Here is a 23,789-nt window from a genome sequence, read left to right on the forward strand (position 1 = left end):
CAGCAATGGGGGCTTTTGTGTATTCATTTGCTCTCTTGTTTCTAATAGAAAAACCAATCCATTCAAGATTACCAAGGAAGTCTGTCCTAAGAAATCATTCTAGAGGCAGAGAACAAACTAAATATACTCACATTAAAGAATTAAATGCTTTACTAATATTTGTTCCAAATCAGTGATTTAGAAGACAATCTAGCACACACACAAAATCCTTTGAAATCATGATGATGTAAACAGAAAAATGAAGTACAAAAACACAGGTTAAAAAAAGTAACAATAATTAATAATATACCACATAAGCTTTAATTACATAATAGAACATCATAAAACACAACAAACATCATAAAAACGTAACTTACTTTATAGCTGTTATAACTTGATCTGACTTAATACCAGATTCTAATGAATCAAATGTAACGGTACAAAGCACCTAAAAAAGAAAAAGAAATCCTCAGGCTTTAATATACTAACCACAAAGATGAAAACCAAAAATACTTGAAGAATCCAACTAACTCTTTAAAAAATGAGATAAGTACATCCTACACAAAGCTTGCCATACTACTAACTGCAGTAAACACTTATTTATTCTATAAATATTCATACTATGTGTAAACCTCAATAATCCAAAGTTCTAACATCACATAGACTACATATGTAAAGCACTGCTCTAGGAATGCTGGGGAAGGAAGGCAGGAAGAGAAAGCAATATTTTTAAGAACTATGTATGACAGTATGCTGAGGAAGCCTCAATACAGGTTCAGCCAATACAGCTGCCTGCTTAAAATTTAAAAAAAATCAGGCCAGGCATGGTGGCCCACACCTGTAATCCCAGCACTTTGGGAGGCTGAGGTGGGCGGATCACGAGGTCAGGAATTCGAGATCAGCCTGGCCAATACAGTGAAACCCTGTCTCTACTAAAAATACAAAAATTAGCTGGGCATGGTGGCGTGTGCCTGTAGTCCCAGCTACTTGGGAGGCTGTGGCAGAAGAATAGCTTGAACCCAAGAGGCAGAGGTTGCAGTGAGCCGAGATCATACCACTGCACTCCAGCCTGGGCAACAGAGCGAGACTCCGTCTCAGTAAAAGAAGAAAAGAAAAATAAATTAAGGAAATCAGTCTTCTTTGTAGAGAGGTAACATAATCCAGACAATCTACAATGTATCATTCACAACATCCAGAAAACAACCTACAATGAAACACGAAACAGGGCCCATTCTCAAGAAGAAAGACCAGGAATGGAGGCTGATTCTGAGTTGATTAATATGGTGGATTAGCAGACGAAAGATTTTTTTTTTTTTGAGACGGAGTCTCACTCTGTCGCCTAGGCTGGAGTGCAGTGGCGCGATCTCTGCTCACTGCAACCTCCACCTCCTGGGTTCAGACGATTCTCCTACCTCAGCCTCCTGAGTAGCTGAGACTACAGGTGCGTGCCACCACACCCAGCTAATTTTTTTGTATTTTTAGTAGAGATGGGGTTTCACTGTGTTAGCCAGGATGGTCTTGATCTCCTGACCTCATGATCCACCCGCCTTGGCCTCCCGAAGTGCTGGGATTACAGGTGTGAGCCACCGTGCCCGGCGACAAAAGATTTTTAACAGCTATTATAACTATACTCAAAGGACATAAAAAAGAATAAGTGGAAATTCTAGAATTGAAAACTTTAGTATCTCATAATGGAAAGGAGATGGCAAGAGTCGGTGAGCATGAAGATGAATGAACAGAAATTGCCCAATTTGCAGAAGAGAGGAAAGAGAACATAGTTGCAGTGACCTATGGGATAGTATCAAAAGAATAACATGTGCAGTTGCAATTCTAGAAGAAGAGAGAGAATGAGGCATGAAAAAATATTTGAAGAAATAATCGATGAAAATTCTCAAGTTTGGTGAAAGACATCAATGTACAGATTTAGGCTCAGGATACTTTTAGCAGGATAAATTCAAAGGAAACCACACGTTTCAATCATAATGCTGAAAACCAAAGATAAGGAGCAAATCTTGAAAGCACCCACATGAAAAAAATAATAATAGATAAGGAACAATGATTTGAATGGGTCCTTTTCATCAGAAAAACATGGAGAACAAAAAACACTGAAACGGCTGGGCGCGGTGGCTCATGCCTGTAATCCCAGCACTTTAGGAGGCCGAGACTGTCGAATCATGAGGTCAGGAGATGGAGACCATCCTGGCTAATATGGTGAAATCCTGTCTCTACTAAAAAATACAAAAAAAAAAATTAGCCGGGCGTGGTGGCAGCCGTCTGTAGTCCCAGCTACTTGGGAGGCTGAGGCAGGAGAATGGCATAGGCATGAACCCAGGAGGCAGAGCTTGCAGTGAGCCAAGATCACGCCACTGCACTCCAGCCTGGGCGACAAAGCAAGACTCTGTCTCAAAAAAAAAAAAAAAAAAGAAAACACTGAAACAAGTTTAGGTGCTAAAAGAAAAAAAGGCTCACCCCAGAATTTCTATACCAGCAAAAAGATTCTTTGCACACAGAGGCAAAATAAAGACATTTCAGAAAAACGAAAGATAATAATTTGTTATTAGAAAACTCATAGGATGGGCCAGGTGCAGTGGCTCACGCCTGTAATCCCCAGCACTTTGGGAGGCCAAGGCAGGCAGATCACGAGGTCAGGAGATGGAGACCATCCTGGCTAACATGGTGAAATCCAGTCTCTACTAAAAATACAAAAAAATTAGCTGGGCGTGGTGGCGGGCGCCTGTAGTCCCAGCTACTCAGGGGGCTGAGGCAGGAGAATGGCGTGAACCCGGGAGGCAGAGCTTGCCATGAGCCAAGATCACGCCACTGCACTACAGCCTGGGCGACAGAACGAGACTCCGTCCCAAAAAAGAAAACTCATAGGATGATATTAAAGGAAGTCTTGTCAGAATGAAGGGAAATAATACTGGATCCATCCTTGGATCTTCAGAAAGGAATAAAAAGCACCAGAAATGGTAAATACGTGAGCCAATATAAAAGCCTTTTTCTTATTACTTGTTTAAAATACATGATTGTATGAAAGTTATAACACTGCCTTGTGGGGGTTTATGACACATGTAGATGTAACTGATAAGACAACTGCAATATAAAGGATAGAAGGGGCAGGAAATGCACCTAAATGGTTGCAAAGTTTCTTCATTTTATGTTAAGTGGTACAAAATTAATTCTAAAAAGACTGTGAGGGCCTGGGATGGTGGCTTATGCCTGTAATACCAGCACCTTGGGAGGCCAAGGCAGGAGGACTGCTGGAGCCCAGGAACTCAAGACTAGCCTGGACAATATGGCAAAACCCTGACTCTACAAAAATTTTTTAAAATATATAAATAAAAAGTTGTGAGAAGTTATGGATGTATACTGTTATTTCTATAGTAATCACTGGAAAATAATTCAGAGGTACAGCTAAAAAATAAATAGGCAAATTAAAATAAAATTATAAAAACTATTCAATTCATTCAAAAAGAAGGCTGAAAGTAAAAAATAGAGAAACACAGAAGGGCAAAAGAAAAACAAATAATAAAATGACAGTAAATTCAATCACATCAATGATTAAATTTAACATGAATGGACTAAGTACTACAGTTACAAAGCCAGAGATTGTCACAATGGACAACAAAAGTATGCAGAACATCTTTATAAAGGTATTTTAAAAACTTGACTAAAGAGCATAAAAGAAAACCTGAATCAAAGGTGACACTGACTATATTCATTGTAGACTATAGCTTAAATTATAAAAGTATCATTCTTCTCTCAGATTAATATAAAAATTTAGTACAATTATAATTATAAATCCTAGAAGGATATTTTGAGAACTTGATATAATACTAAAATTCAAATAAAGGAACAAATGTATCTAAATTTTAAGATAATTTTGAGGGGATTAAACAAACAGGGAAGATGGCTTGCTTCTCAGATATTGAAATATACCCCTAAATCATAATAATTAAAATAGTTTGACAGTGGCCCAGAAAATTCACATAACAATGAAAAAGGATATAGTTTAACAATGTATTTATAAACTTTGACTACCATATGGTGACATCACAAGTCATTGAGAAAAATAAAGTATTAGTAAATAATGTAAAATTGGCTCACTATGGAGGTTTTCATCTCATACAACGTGTAGGAATAAATTCAAAGATCGATTAATGGTCTAAATTTGACAGCTAAAACTAGAAAGCTAATAGAAAAAGTAGGTGAGTAACTTTGTAACTGAGGTACAGAAGAATTTATATCAGAACTAAAGTTTTCAGATTTACTCGAAACATAGTAGACTACCGCAGGCAAAGTTAAAAGGCAATAAATAAAAGAAACATATATATATAAAGTTTGTTACCAAAAGGAATTAATATTTAAAACACTTAAGAAATTACTACAAAACAGCAGGTAAAATACAATAAACCATATTAAAAAAAGAAAAACTGGCCAAAGGATATGGACAGAAAATTCATAAAAGGGCAAACCTGAGGCAGGGCCACCACACTGCACAACTCTAGGGGACAACATCCATGTGAAATAGTGCCCTGGAGGTGTGCAGTTCCCCAGGGCATGGTTTATGCAGTGACCATGTTGACTGGCTGTTATATAAATAATGCTGAGCCTCACTAGTAATCAGGAAAATACAAATTAAAGCAAAAAGTTACTACTTGGTACCTATCGGATTGATAGAATTAAAGAAACAATGTGGGAAAGGAGTATAAAACATAATATGGTACACAGAACAATGAATACAGATGTAGGTAAATATTAATAAACGAACAGAAGGAGAACCAGAAGGCTACCTGTTAAATACAAGAGTGGGTGCCTATGTAAAGAATAAAGAATAGAAAAAGTATAGAACTGTAGAGGCTAAATGCAGAAAACAAATGAGGGCCTTGAACAGGTCAGCAATGACAATATGCCATAAAGTGGAGTCTGAGTTACTCAATTTTGTATACCCAATATTAAAAGAAAGATACAACAGAAATACCAGATAATTCTAGAAAATGCAAACTAATTTATAGTGACAAAAGCAGATCAGTAGTCTCTTGAGGAGGTAGGGGGCAGGAAGAAGGAATTACAAAAAGGCATGAGGAAACTCTTGGGGGTAACTGATATGTTCATTATCTTTTTCATTTTTAAATTTTTTTAAGAGACAGGGTCTTGCTCGGTAGTCCAGGCTGGAGTGCAATGGCATGACCATAGCTTATTGCAACATTGAACTCCTGGCCTCAAGCAATTCTCCCTTCTGGGCCTCCCAAAGTGCCGGAATTACAAGTGTGAGCTACCATGCCTGGCCTGTTCATTATCTTGGCTGGTTTCTCAGTTGCATACTTGTGAAAAGTTACCAAATCATACATTTTAAACAGCATAGTTTATTGAATAGCAATTATACCTCAAAAAAACTGTGAAAATTACATAGAAAACACACCAAAGGCCAGGCGTGGTGGCTCATGCCTGTATCCCAGAACACTGGGAGGCTGTGGTAGGAGGATTGCTTGAGGCCAAGAGTTTGAGACCAGCTTGGGCAACGTAGTAAGACCTTGTCTCTACAAAAAAAAGTTTTTAATTAACCAGGCATAGTGGCACACGCCTGTGGTCCCAGCTACCCAGGAAGCTGAGGTGGGAGGATCGCCTGAGTCCAGGAGTTAGAGGTTTCAATGAGCTATGATTGTGTCACTGCACTGGAGCCTGAGTGACAAAGCAAGAACCTGTCTCAAACAAAACAAACAAGAATTGCCAGATATTAATTTAAATAAATAATATATACCATATGACAAAACCTACAGCATCTACTAATGTACTTCTATTAGATCTAATTAAACAATCTTAATTCAGCAAATAATTAGAGCTTTTTATATAAATTACCTGTGTTTGTCCTCTTTGAAATAATGCTGATCCATGAAGGGTTTTAAACATATCTACCTCACAACTTACATTCCTAAGTGAAGTCAAATCCCGACCATCGCACCTATAGTGATATAGGAAATAAGTACATGAAGTAATGCTGGAAACAGAAAAATCACGTCTTTATCTCTCCCAGGAAGTTCTCAATCTCAGCTGTGTATCATAATCCCCTGTGGAACTTTAAAAAATAATAGATACTTGAGCACTATCCTGAATATCACTTAATCAGACTGTCTGAAGTTGAACCTATATTCCTGTGTTGTTAAAAAGCTGTACAGGTAGGCCGGGCGCGGTGGCTCACGCCTGTAATTCCAGCACTTTCGGAGTCCGAGGCAGGCGGATCACGAGGTCAGGAGATCGAGACTATCCTGGCTAACACGGTGAAACCCGTCTCTACTAAAAATACAAAAAATTAGCTGGGTGTGGTGGTGGGCACCTGTAGTCCCAGCTACTCGGGAGGCTGAGGCAGGAGAATGACGTGAACCCGGAAGACGGAGCTTGCAATGAGCCGAGACTGCACTCCAGCCTGGGTGACAGAGTGAGACTCTGTCTCAAAAAAACAAACAAACAAAAAACCTCTACAGGTAATCCTGAAGTGCAGTCAGGGCTGGCAGACACTGCTTTACACACCAGGCCCAAGACAGATGGTCACATATCACGTACTTTTTCTTCAATAGGTGTCCATTTATACAGCAAATATTATAATTCTTTACTGTTCACTTGAAAAAAAACAAACTTTCTTTGATCAAGTTTCCATTTTCAAGACAACTTGCAGAGACAGTGCATACTTCAATTTCAACAAAAAAGGGTATGCTTACCTTTTGTACTCATTCAAAATAATACTTCTAAAAACTTCCTTTGTAACAACATTGAAGGATTCTATTATTTCATATGGATCGGCCTCTGGAAATTTTTCTATAGAAAAAAGACAAACCAAAACAAAGATTTTTACTTTTTTAGGAAATAGGATTTCTCTAAAGTTCATAGCATAAAATCAACTAACTACAGGAATCAACCAAGGGAGATGACTCTGAACATTTAGTCCTCAGGCAAACAAAGTAGATAAATTAAATGTTCTCAACCAACTGTGACACATCAAGTACCAAGTACCACAACTGTGTTGATATTGTGAACTTAGTTTGCTTTCTACCTGAATGACTGAATGACAGTGCTTTGAAATCAGTTCCTTTTTCTTTCTTTTTTTTTTTTTTTTTGTTGGAGACAAAGTCTTGCTCTGTTGTCCAGGCTGGAGTGCAATGCCACAATCTTGGCTCACTGCAACCTCTGTCTCCTGGGTTCAAGCAATTCTCCTGCCTTAGCATCCTGAGTGGCTGGGACTACAGGCACGTACCACCACGCCTGGCTAATTTTTTTGTATTTTAGTGGAGATAGGGTTTTACCATGTGGCCCAGGCTGCTCTTGAACTCCTGAAGTCAGGCAATCTGTCTGCCTCGGCCTCCCAAAGTGCTAGGATTACAGGCGTGAGCCAATGCCCCCGGCCCATTAGTTCCCTTTTCTATTATGTTACCAGAAGAATCCAGCCAACCTTTATGGAAAAGGTCTGACAGTCTTTTTTTTTTTTTTTGAGATGGAGTTTCGCTCTTGTTGCCCAGGCTAGAGTGCAATGGCATGATCTCAGCTCACCGCAACCTTCGCCTCCTGGGTTCAAGCAATTCTCCTGCCTCAGCCTCCCTAGTAGTTGGGATTATAGGCATGTGCCACCACGCCTGGCTAATTTTTGTATTTTTAGTAGAGATGGGGTTTCTCCATGTTGGTCAGGCTGGGCTCGAACTCCTGACCTCAGGTGATCCGCCTGCCTTGGCCTCCCAAAGTGCTGGGATTACAGGCATGAGCCACCGTGCCCGGCCTAACTGACAGTTTTAAGAGTAGACACCCTCACTCTTTTGCCTTTAATCTAAATCTGCAAATTGGGGAAAAATTTTAAAAATATATTATAAATCCCTACAAACTGTTTTCTATCTAATATTTGTCGAATGCTTTCATGAGCCAGGCACTTTATTGGTTTTTTAATGCTTTTAACTTTCATAGTAACTTATGAACTAAATTTTATTATTCCCATTCTACAGAAGAAGAAACTGAGGCTTAAAGGGGTGAAGTACTGTGTAAGAGATAACCAATGAGTTTAAAAAAAATAAATAAATAAAAAACAAAGAGGTGGAGTAAACTGCCTGAGACCACACAGGTAGTAACTGATACAGCTGTAACCTGAATACAGATCTGTCAGCCTCAAAGGCTTATGGTTTTATTTTATTTTTAGCTTAGGGTTTAGATGTTAAACTATTCTACCCTATCAATTAATTTATGCCAAGTTTTAAGTACTATTCTCTCATGTGTATGGTTTATTAAACATAACTTCAAAGTAACCAAAACACAAGAAATGGTCGTAGAAAGATATATTAGATTGCATCTTCCTCAGATAAGAATAATTTTTAATATTAGACTTTAATATCTTTTCTGCTTTAACTGAGTTGTACTTGGAAAGGAAAACAATCAGTACCAAAACGTTTAAAATATCCTATCAACCCAGAGGGTCGTGAAGATATTCTACTATGTATAATACAAACAAAAAGTCACTTTTCTTTTAAAATAAGACAATATTCGCTATAAAATTTCTTTCTTACCAAATAGGATGAAATGTAGTGAGAAAGGACTAAACTTATTCAATGACAATTACAATTAATGGCCTTAGTATCCATGCTAACAGCATTTTTTTTTTTTTTTTGAGATGGAGCCTTGCTCTATTGCCCAGGCTGGAGTGCAGTGGTGATCTCAGCTCACTACAACCTCTGCCTAATAGGTTCAAGCGATTCTCGTGCCTCGGCCTCCCGAATAGCTGGGATTACAGGTGCCTGCCACCACGCCTGCCTAATTTTTGTATTTTTGGTAGAGATGGGGTTTCACCATATTGGCCAGGCTGATCTTGAACTCCTGACCTCAAGTGATCCACCCACTTTGGCCTCCCAAAGTGCTGGGATTACAGGCATGAGCCACCACACCTGGCCAGTTTTTTATCTTAAAATAAATATTCATGTGAGAGTATATTTGTCTATTAGAAAAATTAACAAAAACTATGTCATACTTCATTTATATTCAGTTTGTGTGAGGTTGATATTATTATTATTATTTATTTATTTATTTATTTATTTTTTTGAGACACAGTCTTGCTCCATCGCCCAGGCTGGAGTGCAGTGGCGCGATCTCGGCTCGCTGCAAGCTCCACCTCCTGGGTTCATGCCATTCTCCTGCCTCAGCCTCCTGAGTAGCTGGGACCAGAGGCGCCTGCCACCACGCCCGGCTAACTTTTTGTATTTTTAGTAGAGACAGGGTTTCACCGTGTTAGCCAGGATGGTCTCGATCTCCTGACCTCGTGATCCACCTGCCTCGGCCTCCCAAAGTGCTGGGATTACAGGCGTGAGCCACCACACCTGGCCAGAGGTTGATATTATACAGTAAGATCCTTTGCTTAATAATTACTGGAGAGCTAAATTACCTAAGTTCTGTATCTTATGATTCCACTAGGTATTAAGAATAGCATCAGTTAACATTTATTGAACACTTACTGTGTGGCAGGTGCAGATGTAAATGATTCACTCATGTAATCCCCATAAACCAGGTATTATTAACACTGCAATTTCACAGATCAAGAACTCAAGAATTTTAAATACTATATTTGGGTTTTCAAATGACAAGATACCAGGTTACATTTCTTGTATGGTAAGAGTTTGATTCAGAAAAGATCAGGAACATTCACATTCAACATTTACTAGGTACCTACTCTGCACCAAATGTAGTGCTAGCTACATTCATAGAAGTTAATTTACCAGTAACCCTGTGAGCTATCATTATTACAAGTTTATTGAAAATAAAGCTGAGAAGCAATGAGAGTAACATTTATTTGAGATCTTCAACCAAAGTTAAAAAAAAAAGTCTATTATTTCTTTTAATGCTTTTAAAATTAAAAAAAACATAGTAATAGCGGTTCTGTGCAAAGGAGACTTCCTCTTTCCCCAAAACAGTTTGGGGAGGCTTTGGAGAAGAGGTGGCATTTGAACCTTGGGTTAGAAGAAGACCACCTGCTATGAGAGAGCATTCTAGGTCTAGGGAACAGCAGCTGTAAAGTTCAAAGTCCTTTGAATTCTTCTTTGCTTACAGATGTGATGCCTTTCCTCTTTGACCTTTAATCCCAAGAAGCAAGATTCGGGCCATGCCTTATTAAACCTGCCCTCAGCAAAAAAAAAAATAAAATAAAATGAAATGAAATTTACCTTTTAGTTGTTCCTCCGTATCTAATCTTATTTTGTTAACAGCTTCATCTCTGGAAACCTAAAAGAAAGTTGAGGTTCAGTTATCACATATACATGACAACATTTAATATTTCTGTTTTCTAATTATTATACAATGAACACACTGTGAATTATTCAGATTTCTTTAATATTCTTTAAAATATTAGAATTGGTTCTTGATTTATGACAAATACTATATGTTAATTCATTTAAATACATTTTTACATTCCCCTAAAACTTACATTAAAAAGAAAAGAACTTTGGGTGGCCAAGGTGGGCAGATCACTTGAGGCCAGGAGTTCAAGACCAGCCTGGCCAACATGGCCATCTCTACTAAAAATACAAAAGATAGCTGAGTGTGGTGGCATGCACCTGTAATCCCAGCTACTTGGGAGGCTGAGGCATGAGAATCGCTGGAAGGCGAAAGTTGCAGTGAGCTGAGATCACGCCACTGCACTCCAGCCTGGGCGACAGAGAGAGACTCTGTCTCAAAAGCAAAACAAAACAAAAGAATGGAGAAACAATTAGGCTTTTGTTAGCTTTTCATTTAGAGATTTTTAATAAAAATAGGACTAGCATTCATAAAGAAAATTACATGAGTTATGACAAAAATGTTTTCCTAGGGCAATTATAGAAGACAAAACTCAGGTATACCTACTTTGTCATGCTCGTAATCTGTAAAAACTGCATAGAGTCTCTCCATAGCCAGTCTATTTAAGCACAAAATAAATGTTAGCATAATAATATCTGGAAACATGAGGCAGTTTCTATTATAAACAAAACTGAAATATTTAATAATAATCAGCTAAAACTTTAATAAATACTTCAGAAAGAAATAAAGTTTATATTGCTATTTATCATTGCTAATCTGTTTACTATTTATGGTATAGAACACATTTCTTTCTCCCACCCTCTCAGGGGAAACCACATGTGGTATCCTGTTCTTTTCTTCTTAATTGTTCAATTAATTTCACCTTTCACATACTTTTTAACCTCTTCCTTTCTTCATTCTACCCATTTAGGCTCCATTATCACATGAAACTCTTTTGCTAGGAAGAGTTAATTTAATTTCCAACTCATGGCTGTGCAACTGACATTAAGGGAAAGTATTAACCTTTTCAATTTTTTCAAATAAAACAATTTTCCAGTGATTCATTTACATTTACTGAGTGTCTGCCTAACGTTCTAAGCACTGGGCATGAAACAGTGATTACATCTGATTTCTTTTTGAGAATTCCAACAGTCTCCTTAAATATTCAAATATCTTATGTTTTATTCTCTTTTTCCCAGACGTGGAGAGATGTGGTGATTACCTGAATCTTGACCAGTAAACACACTCTTTCATTTCAGATTCAAAGTGAGGTCTTACAAGAGTGATGTGGGCTTATCCTTCTTAAGGGAGTAAACAGATATTTATGGGAATGACTCTTAAAACAGAAAAGTGCTATTTATGAAGTAAACAGATATTTAGCTATTTATGAGTAAACAGATATTTATGGGAATGACTCTTAAAACAGAAAAGTGCTATTTATGAAGTAATGCATGGGCAGTGCTTCCATGGGAAGTTTCTCTCCCATGAGGAAATTAAATCTGATGACAATTTCATATTTTCATTTGCACAGATGTTCTTACTTATGAGTATGTTTCACAATCTCTGGCGAAGGGGTAAATAACTTCTGAGGTGTCCTCTTGGTAACACCAGTTTCTTTTACCAACTGCTGAATGCCCTGAATTATTTGCTGGGTATATTTCACTCCCACTTTGATAGCATGGCAAAAGTCCTGCTGTAAAATGTTCTCTGCAGAGGCTTCCAACATGACTATTTAAAGGAAAAAGAAAAAAAAAAAATGACTGCCATCGAAGCTCTCAGTAATACAACATTTTCAAATACCATGACATGACATAAATATTATGGATCAATTTTACTTCTTAGTGATAGATCCACCTTGATTTCTTTCCTCAGAATCAACATACTTCCAAAATGTAAGCAGTGGTAAATGAATAAAGACACCTTGATATCTGTATTTAGGTTTATATTCTCCTTAAGTTTAAGGAGGGATTTCCCATAAAAAATGAAACAGAAAAAAAAAAAAGAAATTATGTATTTATTTTAAAAGTAAGTTTTACTGAACTGTAAGTCACATAAAATAAAAACTAAATCTTTTAAAGTATACAAGTGCATTTGTTTTTAATACTTTTTTTTTTTTTTTTTTGAGACGGAGTCTCACTCTGTTGACCAGGCTGGAGTGCAGTGGCGCGATCTCAGCTCACTGCCAGCTCTGCCTCCCAGGTTCACGCCACTCTCCTGCCTCAGCCTCCTGAGTAGCTGGGACTACAGGCATCCGCCACCATGCCCAGCTAATTTTTTGTATTTTTAGTAGAGACGGGGTTTCACTGTGTTAGCCAGGATGGTCTCGATCTCCTGACCTCGTGATCTGCCCGCCTTGGCCTCCTAAAGTGCTGGGATTACAGGCGTGAGCCACCACCCCTGGCAATACATATTTTAAATAAAATGTAAAAATATGTAACACAATAGGAATCTAATAAATATTTCCTGTTTAACAATTAATTCTCACATTGTCTAATTCTTGCACAGATGGGGAAATCTCTGCAGTGATCCTGTTTCAAGTAAGCCAACTAAAGGAGTGAATAATACAATTTTTTCTTTTTTTTCTTTTTTTTTTTTTTGAGACAGTCTCTCTCTGTCGCCCAGGCTGGAGTGCAGTAGTGGCGTCATCTCGGCTCACTGCAAGCTCTGCCTCCCGGGTTCACGCCATTCTCCTGCCTCAGCCTCCTGAATAGCTGGGACTACAGGCGCCCGCCACCACGCCCGGCTAATTTTTTTGTATTTTTAGCAGAGATGGGGTTTCGCCATGTTAGCCAGGATGGTCTTGATCTCCTGACCTTGTGATCCGCCTGCCTCAGCCTCCCAAAGTGCTGGGATTACAGGCGTGAGCCACCACGCCAGGCCAATATGATTTCTTCTATTGCATTAGAAATAGCTAAAGGAAGTTTTCTAAACAGAAATGAAAAAATATGAGAAGACATCGTGGACTGTTAGAAAGGAAAGAAAATCAGTATGCAAACTAAGAATAAATATAGATGCTGGGCCTGGTGGCTCACACCTGTAATCCCAGCACTTTGGGAGGCTAAGGTGGGCAGATCACCTGAAGTCAGAGTTCGAGACCAGCCTGGCCAACATCGCGAAACTCTGTCTCTACTAAAAATACAAAAAAATTAGGCAGGCGTGGTGGTGGGTACCTGTAGTCCCAGCTACTCAGGAGGCTGAGGCATGAGAATCACTTGAACCCAGGAGGTGGAGGTTGCAGTGAGCTGAGATCACACCACTGCACTCTAGCCTGGGCGACAGAATGAGGCTCCATCTCAAAAATAAATAAATAAATAAATAAATACATAAAGAGAGAAAAAGAGTAAATACAGAGCAATAAGCTTTTCTTTCCCTCTTGAGTTTTCTAAATTATGTTTGACAGTTGAAGCAAAAGCAAAAATTGTAACACTGCCTGATATGGTTCTAACTGTAGAAGAAAATGATAACAATTGCATTCCAAATGGGAGAGGGTAAAGGGAAATAAGGTTTCCATATTTTGCACCAGGCCTGAAGAAATTTCTTCTGATACCATGATACTGAGATGGCTACATTCTTTTTCTCATCTGTATTTCCAGGATATCCTCTCACTTTGACAGGATTAAACCAGAGATTTTTAAAAATTCATTTAATGGGTGTAAATTATATCTCAATAAATTGCTTTTAAAAATGAAATATGTGGCCAGGTGTGATGGCTCATGCCTATTGTCCCAGTACTTTGGGAGGCCAAGGTGGGAGGATTATTTGAGGCCAGGAGTCTGGGACCAGGCTGAGCAACACAGCAAGGTCCTGTCCCTAAAAAAATAAAAGCTAGAAGATAAAAAACTCATCTGTGGTGGTGTGCCTGTAATCCTAGCTATTCTAGAGGCTGAGGCAGGATGATCACTTGAGGCCAGCAGTTTGAGGCTAGGCTACAGTGAGCCATGATCACGCCACTATACTCATACTCTAGTCTGGACAACAGAGTTGAGAAGAGTTGAGAACCAGATTAAAAAATATATATATATGGCTGGGCATGGGGCTCATGCTTGTAATTCCAGTGCTATGGGAGGCCAGGACAGGAGGATTGCTTGAGGCCAGGAGATTAGCCTGGGCAATATAATGAGACGCTATATCTAATAAAAATAATGGTAAACTTAAAAACATAGAATATGACAAAGAAAAATGGTTACCCCCCAAATAAATTTTGTTTTCACTCATTAAACTTTAATGCAATTCCTTTTAAAAAATACTTTCTAAGAAAATTCCTTTAGCCAGGTGTGGTGACATGTGCCTGGATTCCCAGCTACTCAGGAGGCTGAGGACAGAGGATTGTTTGAACTCCACAGTTTGAGGCTGTAGTGATGTATAATCACACCATTACATTCCAGCTTGAAAACAGAGTGAGACTGCCTTAAAAAAAAAAAGAAAGAACACTCCTTACAGTTGAGTCTACAGAGCTGTGCTGTCCAATATGGTAACTACTAGCCACATATGGCTACTTGCATTTAAATTATTTAAAATTAGACAAAATTAAAATTTTGGTTCCTCAGTTACTCTAGCCACATCTGAAGTGCTAAGTAGCCACATGATCAGATATAAAACATTCCCTTCACTGCAGAGTTCTACTGGACAACACTGCCATCGATGCTAAAAATTTAAACATAAAAGCTTGTCAAAATGATTGCTTATAGGCCCAGCATGGTGGCTCACTCTTGTAATCCCAGCACTTTGGGAGGCCGAGGCAGGTGGATCACCTGAGGTCAGGAGTTTGAGACCAGTCTGGCCAACATGTTGAAACCCCATCTCTACTAAAATTAAAAAATTAGCCAGGTGTGGTGGCACACACCGTAGTCCCAGCTACATGGGAGGCCGAGGCAAGAGAATCGCTTGAACCTGGAGGTGGAGGTTGCAGTGAGCCGAGACCGCGCCACTGCACTCCAGCCTGGGTGGCAGAGTAAGACTCCATCTCAACCAAAAAAAAAAAAAAAAAAAAGAAGAAGCTATAAATTCTAGACCCAAAATATCTTCTAAAAATATGTTACTGGTATACTTTTTCCTGACATATCTTCTCACATACAGAAATAATAGTGATATTAAATATACCAGTTGAAAACAAGCATCTAAATGGTACTTTTCAGAATGTTGGTGTTGAAGTTATCCAGCAGCTGACAGCATGGAGTAATTATTCTTGCCTTATAAGATTATACTGTAAAGATTTGGATGACTGCCTGGGAGTGGTGGCTCACGCCTGCAATCCCAGCACTTTGGGAGGCCTAGGCCGGTGGATCACCTGAGGTCAGGAGTTTGATACCAGCCTGATAAACATGGTGAAACCCTGTCTCTACTAAAAACACAAAAATTAGCCAGGTGTGGTGGTGCACACCCGTAATCCCAGCTACTCAGGAGGCTGAGTCAAGACAATCACTTGAATCTGGGACTCGGAGGCTGCACTGAGCCGAGATTGTGCCACTGTACTCCAGCCTGGGCAACAGAGAGAGACCTGGTCTCCAAAAAAAAAAAAAAAAAAAAAAGATTTGGATGACTAAATGACTAAATATTTTAATAATGAAATAGTAGCAATTACTTTTTTGTATTTTTGTATCATGGAAGTTCCATGATGGTGGTATTTCACTTGGACCCAATGTTAACTTTAACAGGTAAACAAGGGGTTAAAATACATATTTGATGCATCTTTATGAAAGCAGAGAGAGCTGGCTGAATAGCTGCATGGAAATAGTGATGCAAAAGTCATAAAATGGAGGCTGGTAATTCCTGAAAACCATCTCCTTACAGGTTGGTTCTGAATCACTCTCAGTCTCCCTCTACCCAAGACTACTCTCTGAAATTTATGCACTCTAGAGTCTCATTCTTCCCTCCTGAAAGCAACAGGTGAGAAGAGCCAGCTGGAAGTCAGCCTGTGGGGTTTCTATGGCATGCCATATGTGCAGCAAAGATTCCTTGGTTCTGCTGGGTGCGGTGGCTCACGCCTATAATCCCAGCACTTTTGGTGGCAGATCACTTGAGGCCAGGAATTTGAGACCAGCCTAGCCAACATGGCAAAACCCCGTCTCTACTAAAAATACAAAAATTAGCTGGGCGTGGCGGTGCACGCCTATAATCCCAGCTACTTGGGAGACTGAGGCAGGAGAATCACTTGAGCCTGGGAGGCAGTGTTGCAGTGAGCTAAGATCGCACTGCTGTACTCCTCCACCCTGTGCAACAGAGAAAGACTGTCTCAAAAAAAAAAAAAAAAGATTATTAGTTCATTCTTCTAATGTCTACTTAACAATTAGAAGGGTTCAAACTCTAAGGCAGATAGTGGCTATATGACCAATTAGCAGCAGGTTTATTTCTGTTTTTTTTTTTTTTTTTTTTTTTTTTTTTTTGAGACAGAGTCTCGCTCTGTTGCCCAGGCTGGAGTGCAGTGGCGCGATCTCGGCTCACTGAAAGCTCTGCCTCCCGGGTTCACACCATTCTCCTGCCTCAGCCTCCCAGTAGCTGGGACTACAGGTGTCCGCCACCACGCCCGGCTAATTTTTTTGTATTTTTAGTAGAGACAGGGTTTCACTGTGTTAGCCAGGATGGTCTCGATCTCCTGACCTCATGATCTGCCTGCCTCGGCCTCCCAAAGTGCTGGGATTACAGGCGTGAGCCACCGCGCCCGGCCACTTCTGTGTCTTAATGATAATAGCAGGTATTAACTGTATGCTTATTAGGTACCAGTAACATGCTGGGCACTTTGCAAATCTTGACTCTTATCTTCGTAACTACCCTGTAAAGTAATAAGACTAGTTTACTAATAGTGAATAAACGAACGCCGTAACTTTCAGCAAAAATTCAGATGAACAGGAAACCAATACTTTGCTCAAGGCTCCGAGATGCTCAAACATGAGGTAGACATCATCTATTATTCACGGCTTCCCCATTCTTTGGAATATCGTCTCTACATTTTGATAGTTACTCACAGTACTAATCCCACCTTCTGGAGGCAGAATACAAAAATCATTTCCTTGCCTCGCTTGCACTCAAGGGTATAGTCATGTGCCACAGTTCTGCTCAATGAGATGTAAATAGAAACTGCTGTGTGGGGATTTCTGGGAAAGTTGCTTAAAACGCAGGTTGACTTACTCAACTGCCACACACCTTTTTGCTATTCCCTTCTTTTCTCTTCCTCCTGCCTATAAGTCAGGTAAGTTGGCCAGAGCTCTTCATGCCAGTTCATATGCATGAAGATGAGGCCACATCTTGAGGACAGCAGAGGAGAAAGCTGAAAGGAATCTAGATTTCTGAAGATGTCATGTAACCACTATCACTGTCCTAGATTTACCACCTCTGAATTTCTTTTACCTGAGAGAAAAACAAAGTTTCCATCTTGTTTAAGTCTTATTTATTTGGTTCGACAACACAACCCCCAACTAATATGTGGGGATTTTTCTAACTTACAGAACCTAATTTTAACTTCATCACTGGCTAACATACCAGAAGAAGAAGCTGGAAATGAGATGTTTCACATATTACTTGTACAAAAAAGCAGTAAAATTTGAATAGTTTTGTTTCATCAAAATGTTCCCCCATCAGAAGACCCTATGTCAAAAAGTCCCACACATCAAACATCACATAGTAGAATAAACCAACAATAAAAGTCCTTAAATAATTTGTCCAAGATCACATGATTATAGTGGCAGAGACAGGTTTCAAATCCAGGTCATTCTGACTGCTAAAGCCCATTTTCCTTCCACAGAACAAGGACCTGATTTTCGTATGCAAGTATGCAAGTATGACATTTCTGTCACAAGGAGTAAGTGAAAATGGCCCATGGTCAATGCATTTCTTCTATTTTATTACCAGTTTTCCACCTAGTAGAAATGGGTCACTTCTTAAGAGGATACCAAGCAGACTTAGAATGAAATAGCTAAATTATAATATTTAAACTAATAAAATGGTTACTACCAGACTTAGAACTTCTATTTTTAAACTAAGTTATTTAGACTAATAACTTATTAGTCTAAACATAATTACTGAAATTATTTTTAGACTAAAAATTAGTTATAATTTTAATAATTTTAATTAAAATTTAGTCTAAAAATAATTACTGAAATGATCTTGGTAAATATTTTTGTATATTTTAAATAAAATTGAATACAATCCTGTAATTTTAGGTATCATTTGACACGAAGCAAGAGCACTACAAAAATAGGACAGAGATAAAACATTACAAAAATAGGACAGAGACAAAACATAACAAAAATTTTTATGGCTACCAACAAAACATACACAGAGATTAAATTCAGTTTAAGAAGCCAGAACTTGAAAGTAAAATCCAGAACAAATGTGGTATTTAAAACAACTTACCAATCTGACTTTTAGGTGCTCCAGCAACCACTAAATTTAAAGTACTAGAAGACATTTCTTTTCTTGTTGGGTTAACAACACATTCTCCATCAATTATTCCTATTCGTACTGCCCCTGAAATGTATTAGAATATTGGCAACTATTTAATGGAAATTCCCAGTTTTCAAGACATTATTCCAGTCATGGCTTCAACCCCATCTTTGATTGTGACCACAGAATAAAATCCGTGTTTCTACCATGGTATTTAAGACCCACAGAACATCCTACCCCACCCTACCTTCTGGCCTCACTGGACCACTCTGAATTGCTCAAACATACCACTTCTTCCACACCTCTGGGATTCTGCTCACGTTTGTCCCCTGGTCTAGTCAGTATCCTCTCTAAGGCAAATGCTTAACACCAGATCCTACTAAGGTTCAGCTTACACAATGACTACTCTGAGGAGCCCTCCTTGACAACCTGACCACACAAAATCAAACCTGCTCTTCTCTATCATATTCTTAGCACTCTATGTCTTTATAATAACACTGATTATAAATAATTATCTGTCTCCTTTATGCTGAAAGCAAGAACTGCATCTTTCATCGTTGTATTGCTAGGGCCTGCTCTGCCTAGGACACTTGATAATTATTTACTCAATGAGCCATTTTTATATTGCATGATTATGAACTTATAACAGCCGTAAGTTACATTAATTTCATGCTGAAGGAGTATATACTCTGATAATTTCCCAGTTAAAAAAAAAAAAAAAAAAAAGAAGTCCTCTAACAGAAAGAGGCAATTATGAGGTCAAAATATCTAGGGACATAAAATCTGTAACACTGTAACATATGCTATTAGAAACAGAACCCAAGACAAGGATGAAAATGTCTGAAAGACCTGAAAGGAGACTTAGAATGTCATCTAGTTTAATTCATGAAGAGGTTATAAATCAGAGCCATATGCCATTGCTGTAACACGGTCACTACTACTTAATGAAAAAAATATACATATGATTTCTTACTTTTAAATCCTAACTTACCAACAGGTCCATTCCAAGGAATATCTGATAATGAGAGGGCTACAGAAGCTTAAAAAAGGAGAAAAATAAGGGCTGAAATTAGAATTTCATTGCTTTAAAAAAATCAACACTGATAATTTTAATCCCTACTTTTATACTTACCACCATTAATTGCTAGGACATCAGGCTCATTAACACCATCTACTGCTAGCAGATTACACAGAACCTGGTAAAAGGGAAAAAATTTGAAGCACTTAAAATAATCTGTTTGATTTGGAAGCGTTATCATTTAGGTTAACATCTTGGCCTAAAATACCAGAGCACTGTATGGCTAAAAGCAGGGGCTTTGTAGCCAAACCTCTTAATTTTGGCTATCATTTAACCAAATGCTTGACATTAGATAAATTACTTAAACCTCAAAAGCTTCCTCATCTTTAAAAGGGAAAAACAGGCCAGGCGTGGTGGCTCACGCCCGTAATCTCAGCACTTTGGGAGGCTGAGGAGGGCGGATCACCTGAGGTCAGGAGTTTGAGACTAGTCTGATCAACATGGTGAAACTCTGTCACTACTAAAAAGACAAAAATTAGCTGGTGTAGAGACTGGTGCCTGTAGTCCCAGCTAATCAGGAGGCTGAGGCAGGAGAATCTCTTGAACCCAGGAGGCAGAGGTTGCAGTGAGCTGAATCGCGCCATTGCACTCCAGCCTGGGTGCCAGAGTGAGAATCTGTCTCTAAATAAATAAATAAATGCGAAAAATAATGGCATCTTCCCAAAGGGTTCCTATGAGAATTAGATAAATATCATAGGTAAAGCACTTATCACAGTCCTCGCATGTTGCAAGTATTCAGTAAATGTTAGCTATTTCTATCATATAAAAATATTTTCTAGGCCAGGTATGGTGGCTCACGCCTGTAATCCCAACATTTTGGGAGGCCGAGGCAGGAGGATCACTTGAGGTCAGGAGTTCAAGACCAGCCTGGCCAACATGGCAAAACCCCGTCTCTACTAAAAACACACAAATTAGCCATGCGTGGTAGTGCATGCCTATAATCCCAGCTACTAGGGAGGCTGAGGCAGGAGAATCACTTGAACCCGGAGGCAGTGGTTTCAGTGGGCTGAGATCACGCCATTGGACTCCAGCCTAGGCAACAAGAGCGAAAATCCGTTTCAAAAAAAAACAAGGCTGGGCGCGGTGGCTCGTGCCTGTAATCCCAGCATGTTGGGAGGCTGAGGTGGGCAGATCACGAGGTCAGGAGATCGAGACCACCCTGCCTAACATGGTGAAACCCCGTCTCTACTAAAAAAAAATACAAAAAATTAGCTGGGCATGTTGGCAGGTGCCTGTAGTCCCAGCTACTCAGGAGGCTGAGGCAGGAGAACAGTGTGAACCCAGGAGGCGGAGCTTGCAGTGAACCGAGATTGCGCCACTGCACTCCAGCCTGGTCGACAGAGCGAGACTCCATCTCAAAAAACAAACAAACAAACAATTTCTGTTGGCCAGGTGCAGTGGCTCAGGCCTATAATACCAGCACTTTGAGAGGCTGAGGCAGGGGATCACTTGAGGTCAGGAGTTCAAGACCAGTCTGGCCAACGTGGCAAAACCCCGTCTCTATTAAAAATGGAAAAAAATTAGCCGGATGTGGTGGCGGGCACCTGTAATCTCAGCTACTCAGGAGGCTGAGGCAGGGAGAATGGTTTGAACCTGGGAGGCAGAGATTGCAGTGAACCGAGATCACACCATTGCACTCCAGCCTGGGTGACAGAGAGAGACTCCGTCTCAAAAAAAAAAAAATTTTCTGTTTATAAGCATAGATGAAACGAACTTTATACTGCAATAATGTGCCCATGTCATGCACTTAAGAAAAAAACTTCCCTGACCGGGTGTGGTGGCTCATGCCTGTAATACCAGCAGTTTGGGAGGCTGAGGCAGGAGGATCACTTGAAAGCAGGAGTTCGACACCAGCCTGGCTTACATAGTGAAACCCCCTCTCTACAAAAAACAAAAAAACTTAGCTGGGTATAGTGGTTTGTGCCTGTAGTCCCAGCTACTTAGGAGGCTAAGTTGGGAGGATCACTTGGGCTCAGGAGTTTGAGGCTGCAGTGAGCCATAATCATGCCAACTGTACTCCAGCCTGGGCAACAAAGGTCCTGACTCAAAACAAAACAAACAAACAAAAAAAACACAAAAAAAACTTCCTGAGGCTGAGGCTGTGATATTCTTGCAAAGGCATATTCGCAAGGTGTATTTATTTATTTCAAATGAATGAAATGGTTACATAAGTATATGTGTCATTATCCTGAAAAAAATATTATTCAGAAAGTATTAACATATAATAAAGTAGAGGTTCAGAGGATCCAGCAATAAAATTAGGTAATAAAAATTAGTTACGTTGGTTGTCCTATTCCCAGCCTGATCTGGTCTCCACTCACTCTAGTCACGCTGATCTTCTTTTTAAACTCACTAATTTCTTTCCTGCCTCTGGGCTTTCAATGCTTCCCTGACACACCTTGGTTGGCTAACTCCTACTCAGATTCGGGTGTCAACTCAAACAGACACTGAATAAATGTTAGCTTTTTAAAAGTACTATCTTTTCGCCAGGCACAGTGGCTCATGCGTATAATCCTAGCACTTTGGGAGGCCGAAGGCGGGGGGAGGGGGTGGATCACAAGGTGAGGAGTTCGAGACCAGCCTGACCAACATGGTGAAAACCGGTCTCTATTAAAAATACAAAAATTAGCTGGGCACGGTGGTGCGTGCCTGTAATCCCAGCTACTCAGGAGGCTGAGGCAGGAGAATCACTTGAACCTGGGAGGTGGAGGTTGCAGTGAGTGGAGATCGTGCCATTGCACTCCAGCCTGGGCGACACAGTGAGACTCTGTCTCAAAAAAAAAAAAAAAAAAAAAAAAAAAAAGTACTATCTTTTTTCAAAAACTTAATGTAAAATATAACAGTATCATAAAAAATTCTTATATTCTTTATAATGTTTAGTTTAGGAAATATTACAGAGATTCATTAAGTAATTTTTGATTGATCTGGCAACTAAAAAACCTAAAGCAGAATCTACCTGTGTATCATAGAAGTAGCCAGCTGGAAAGAGCGGTCTAATTGAACGATCTGCCAAAAGAAAAAAAAAGACATTAAACCATAGTGACAGAGTTGCTTTACAGTTCAAAACTTTTGAACTAATATAGATAGCCATTCAATGTTTTCAAGAAAAATCCCCTTGGACTGATTTACTAAGAGGGACACAGATAAATGTCAGTGCTTCCATTATTACATACCATGCCCTAACAACAAAAACAAACACAGAAGGAGCACATTAACAATAAAGATTGGGGAGCAATTTTTCATTCTGGTTCCACAGGCAACAGTTACATATATAAGCAGAGCAAAGAGACTTAAGACCAATAGCAGGCCAAAAGAAAATGCTTCCTTGCTACTTTGTGTCTGAAGACTGTATATAAATATACATAAAATAGCAATTTCTGACCCAGCGCAGTGGCTCACGCCTGCAATCCCAGCACTTGGGAGGCTGAGGCGGGCGGATCACGAGGTCAGGAGTTCAAGACCAGCCTGACCAACATGGAGAAACCCCATCTCTACTAAAAATACAAAAATCAGCCAGGCATGGTGGTGGGCGCCTGTAATCCCAGCTACTCAGGAGGCTGAGGCAGAAAAATCACTTGAACCCGGGAGGTAGAGGTTGCAGTGAGCCGAGATCGTGCCACTGCACCCCAGCCTGGGTGACAGAGCAAGACTCCATCTCAAAAAAAAGCAATTTCTGGGTAGAAGAGCTATAAATTGCATATGATCCCACAATATGTAGGGATGTTAACGATTTGAAAGATTATGGACATATTTCAGTAGCTGATGAATGTAATGTTTAGGAATTACTATTCTGAACATGAAAAAATGTACGAGGAACAGATTCAACAGAGTAGAGGTATGGGCCAAAAAATTCACATGCTCAATAGAGATTTACTCATTTAGTCAAAAAATATTTATTGAATGCCTATTCTGTGCTAAGCAGTATAACAGGTACTAGGGATTCAACAGTGAAGAAACAAAAGCTTTTTTCTCTCGTAGTGCCCACATTTGAGTGAGGGAAGAGAAAGAGTGAATAATCTTAGGTGGTATTAATGCTATGAAGGAAAACTTAAGACACTGT

The 23,789-nt window shown here is 39.4% G+C and overlaps 1 protein-coding gene across 2 annotated transcripts in view; it reads right to left on the reverse strand.

The window, feature by feature from the left end:
* The window catches only part of PNPT1 (polyribonucleotide nucleotidyltransferase 1), a 56,513-nt gene that overhangs the window by 24,214 nt on the left and 8,510 nt on the right, over positions 1-23,789 (reverse strand). For both annotated transcript variants that reach the window (XM_030827628.1, XM_030827629.1), the window contains exons 5-14: positions 22,686-22,735; positions 19,784-19,847; positions 19,643-19,690; positions 18,622-18,735; positions 11,814-12,000; positions 10,840-10,891; positions 10,164-10,221; positions 6,696-6,792; positions 5,839-5,941; positions 357-427 (exon numbers count right to left, since the gene is read on the reverse strand). In XM_030827628.1, the coding sequence (XP_030683488.1) occupies positions 357-427; positions 5,839-5,941; positions 6,696-6,792; positions 10,164-10,221; positions 10,840-10,891; positions 11,814-12,000; positions 18,622-18,735; positions 19,643-19,690; positions 19,784-19,847; positions 22,686-22,735 (844 nt within the window). The remainder of the gene's footprint in view (positions 1-356; positions 428-5,838; positions 5,942-6,695; positions 6,793-10,163; positions 10,222-10,839; positions 10,892-11,813; positions 12,001-18,621; positions 18,736-19,642; positions 19,691-19,783; positions 19,848-22,685; positions 22,736-23,789) is intronic.

This window comes from Nomascus leucogenys, chromosome 14 (genome assembly GCF_006542625.1).
Source record: "Nomascus leucogenys isolate Asia chromosome 14, Asia_NLE_v1, whole genome shotgun sequence".
In the NCBI taxonomy this organism is placed as follows: domain Eukaryota; kingdom Metazoa; phylum Chordata; class Mammalia; order Primates; family Hylobatidae; genus Nomascus; species Nomascus leucogenys.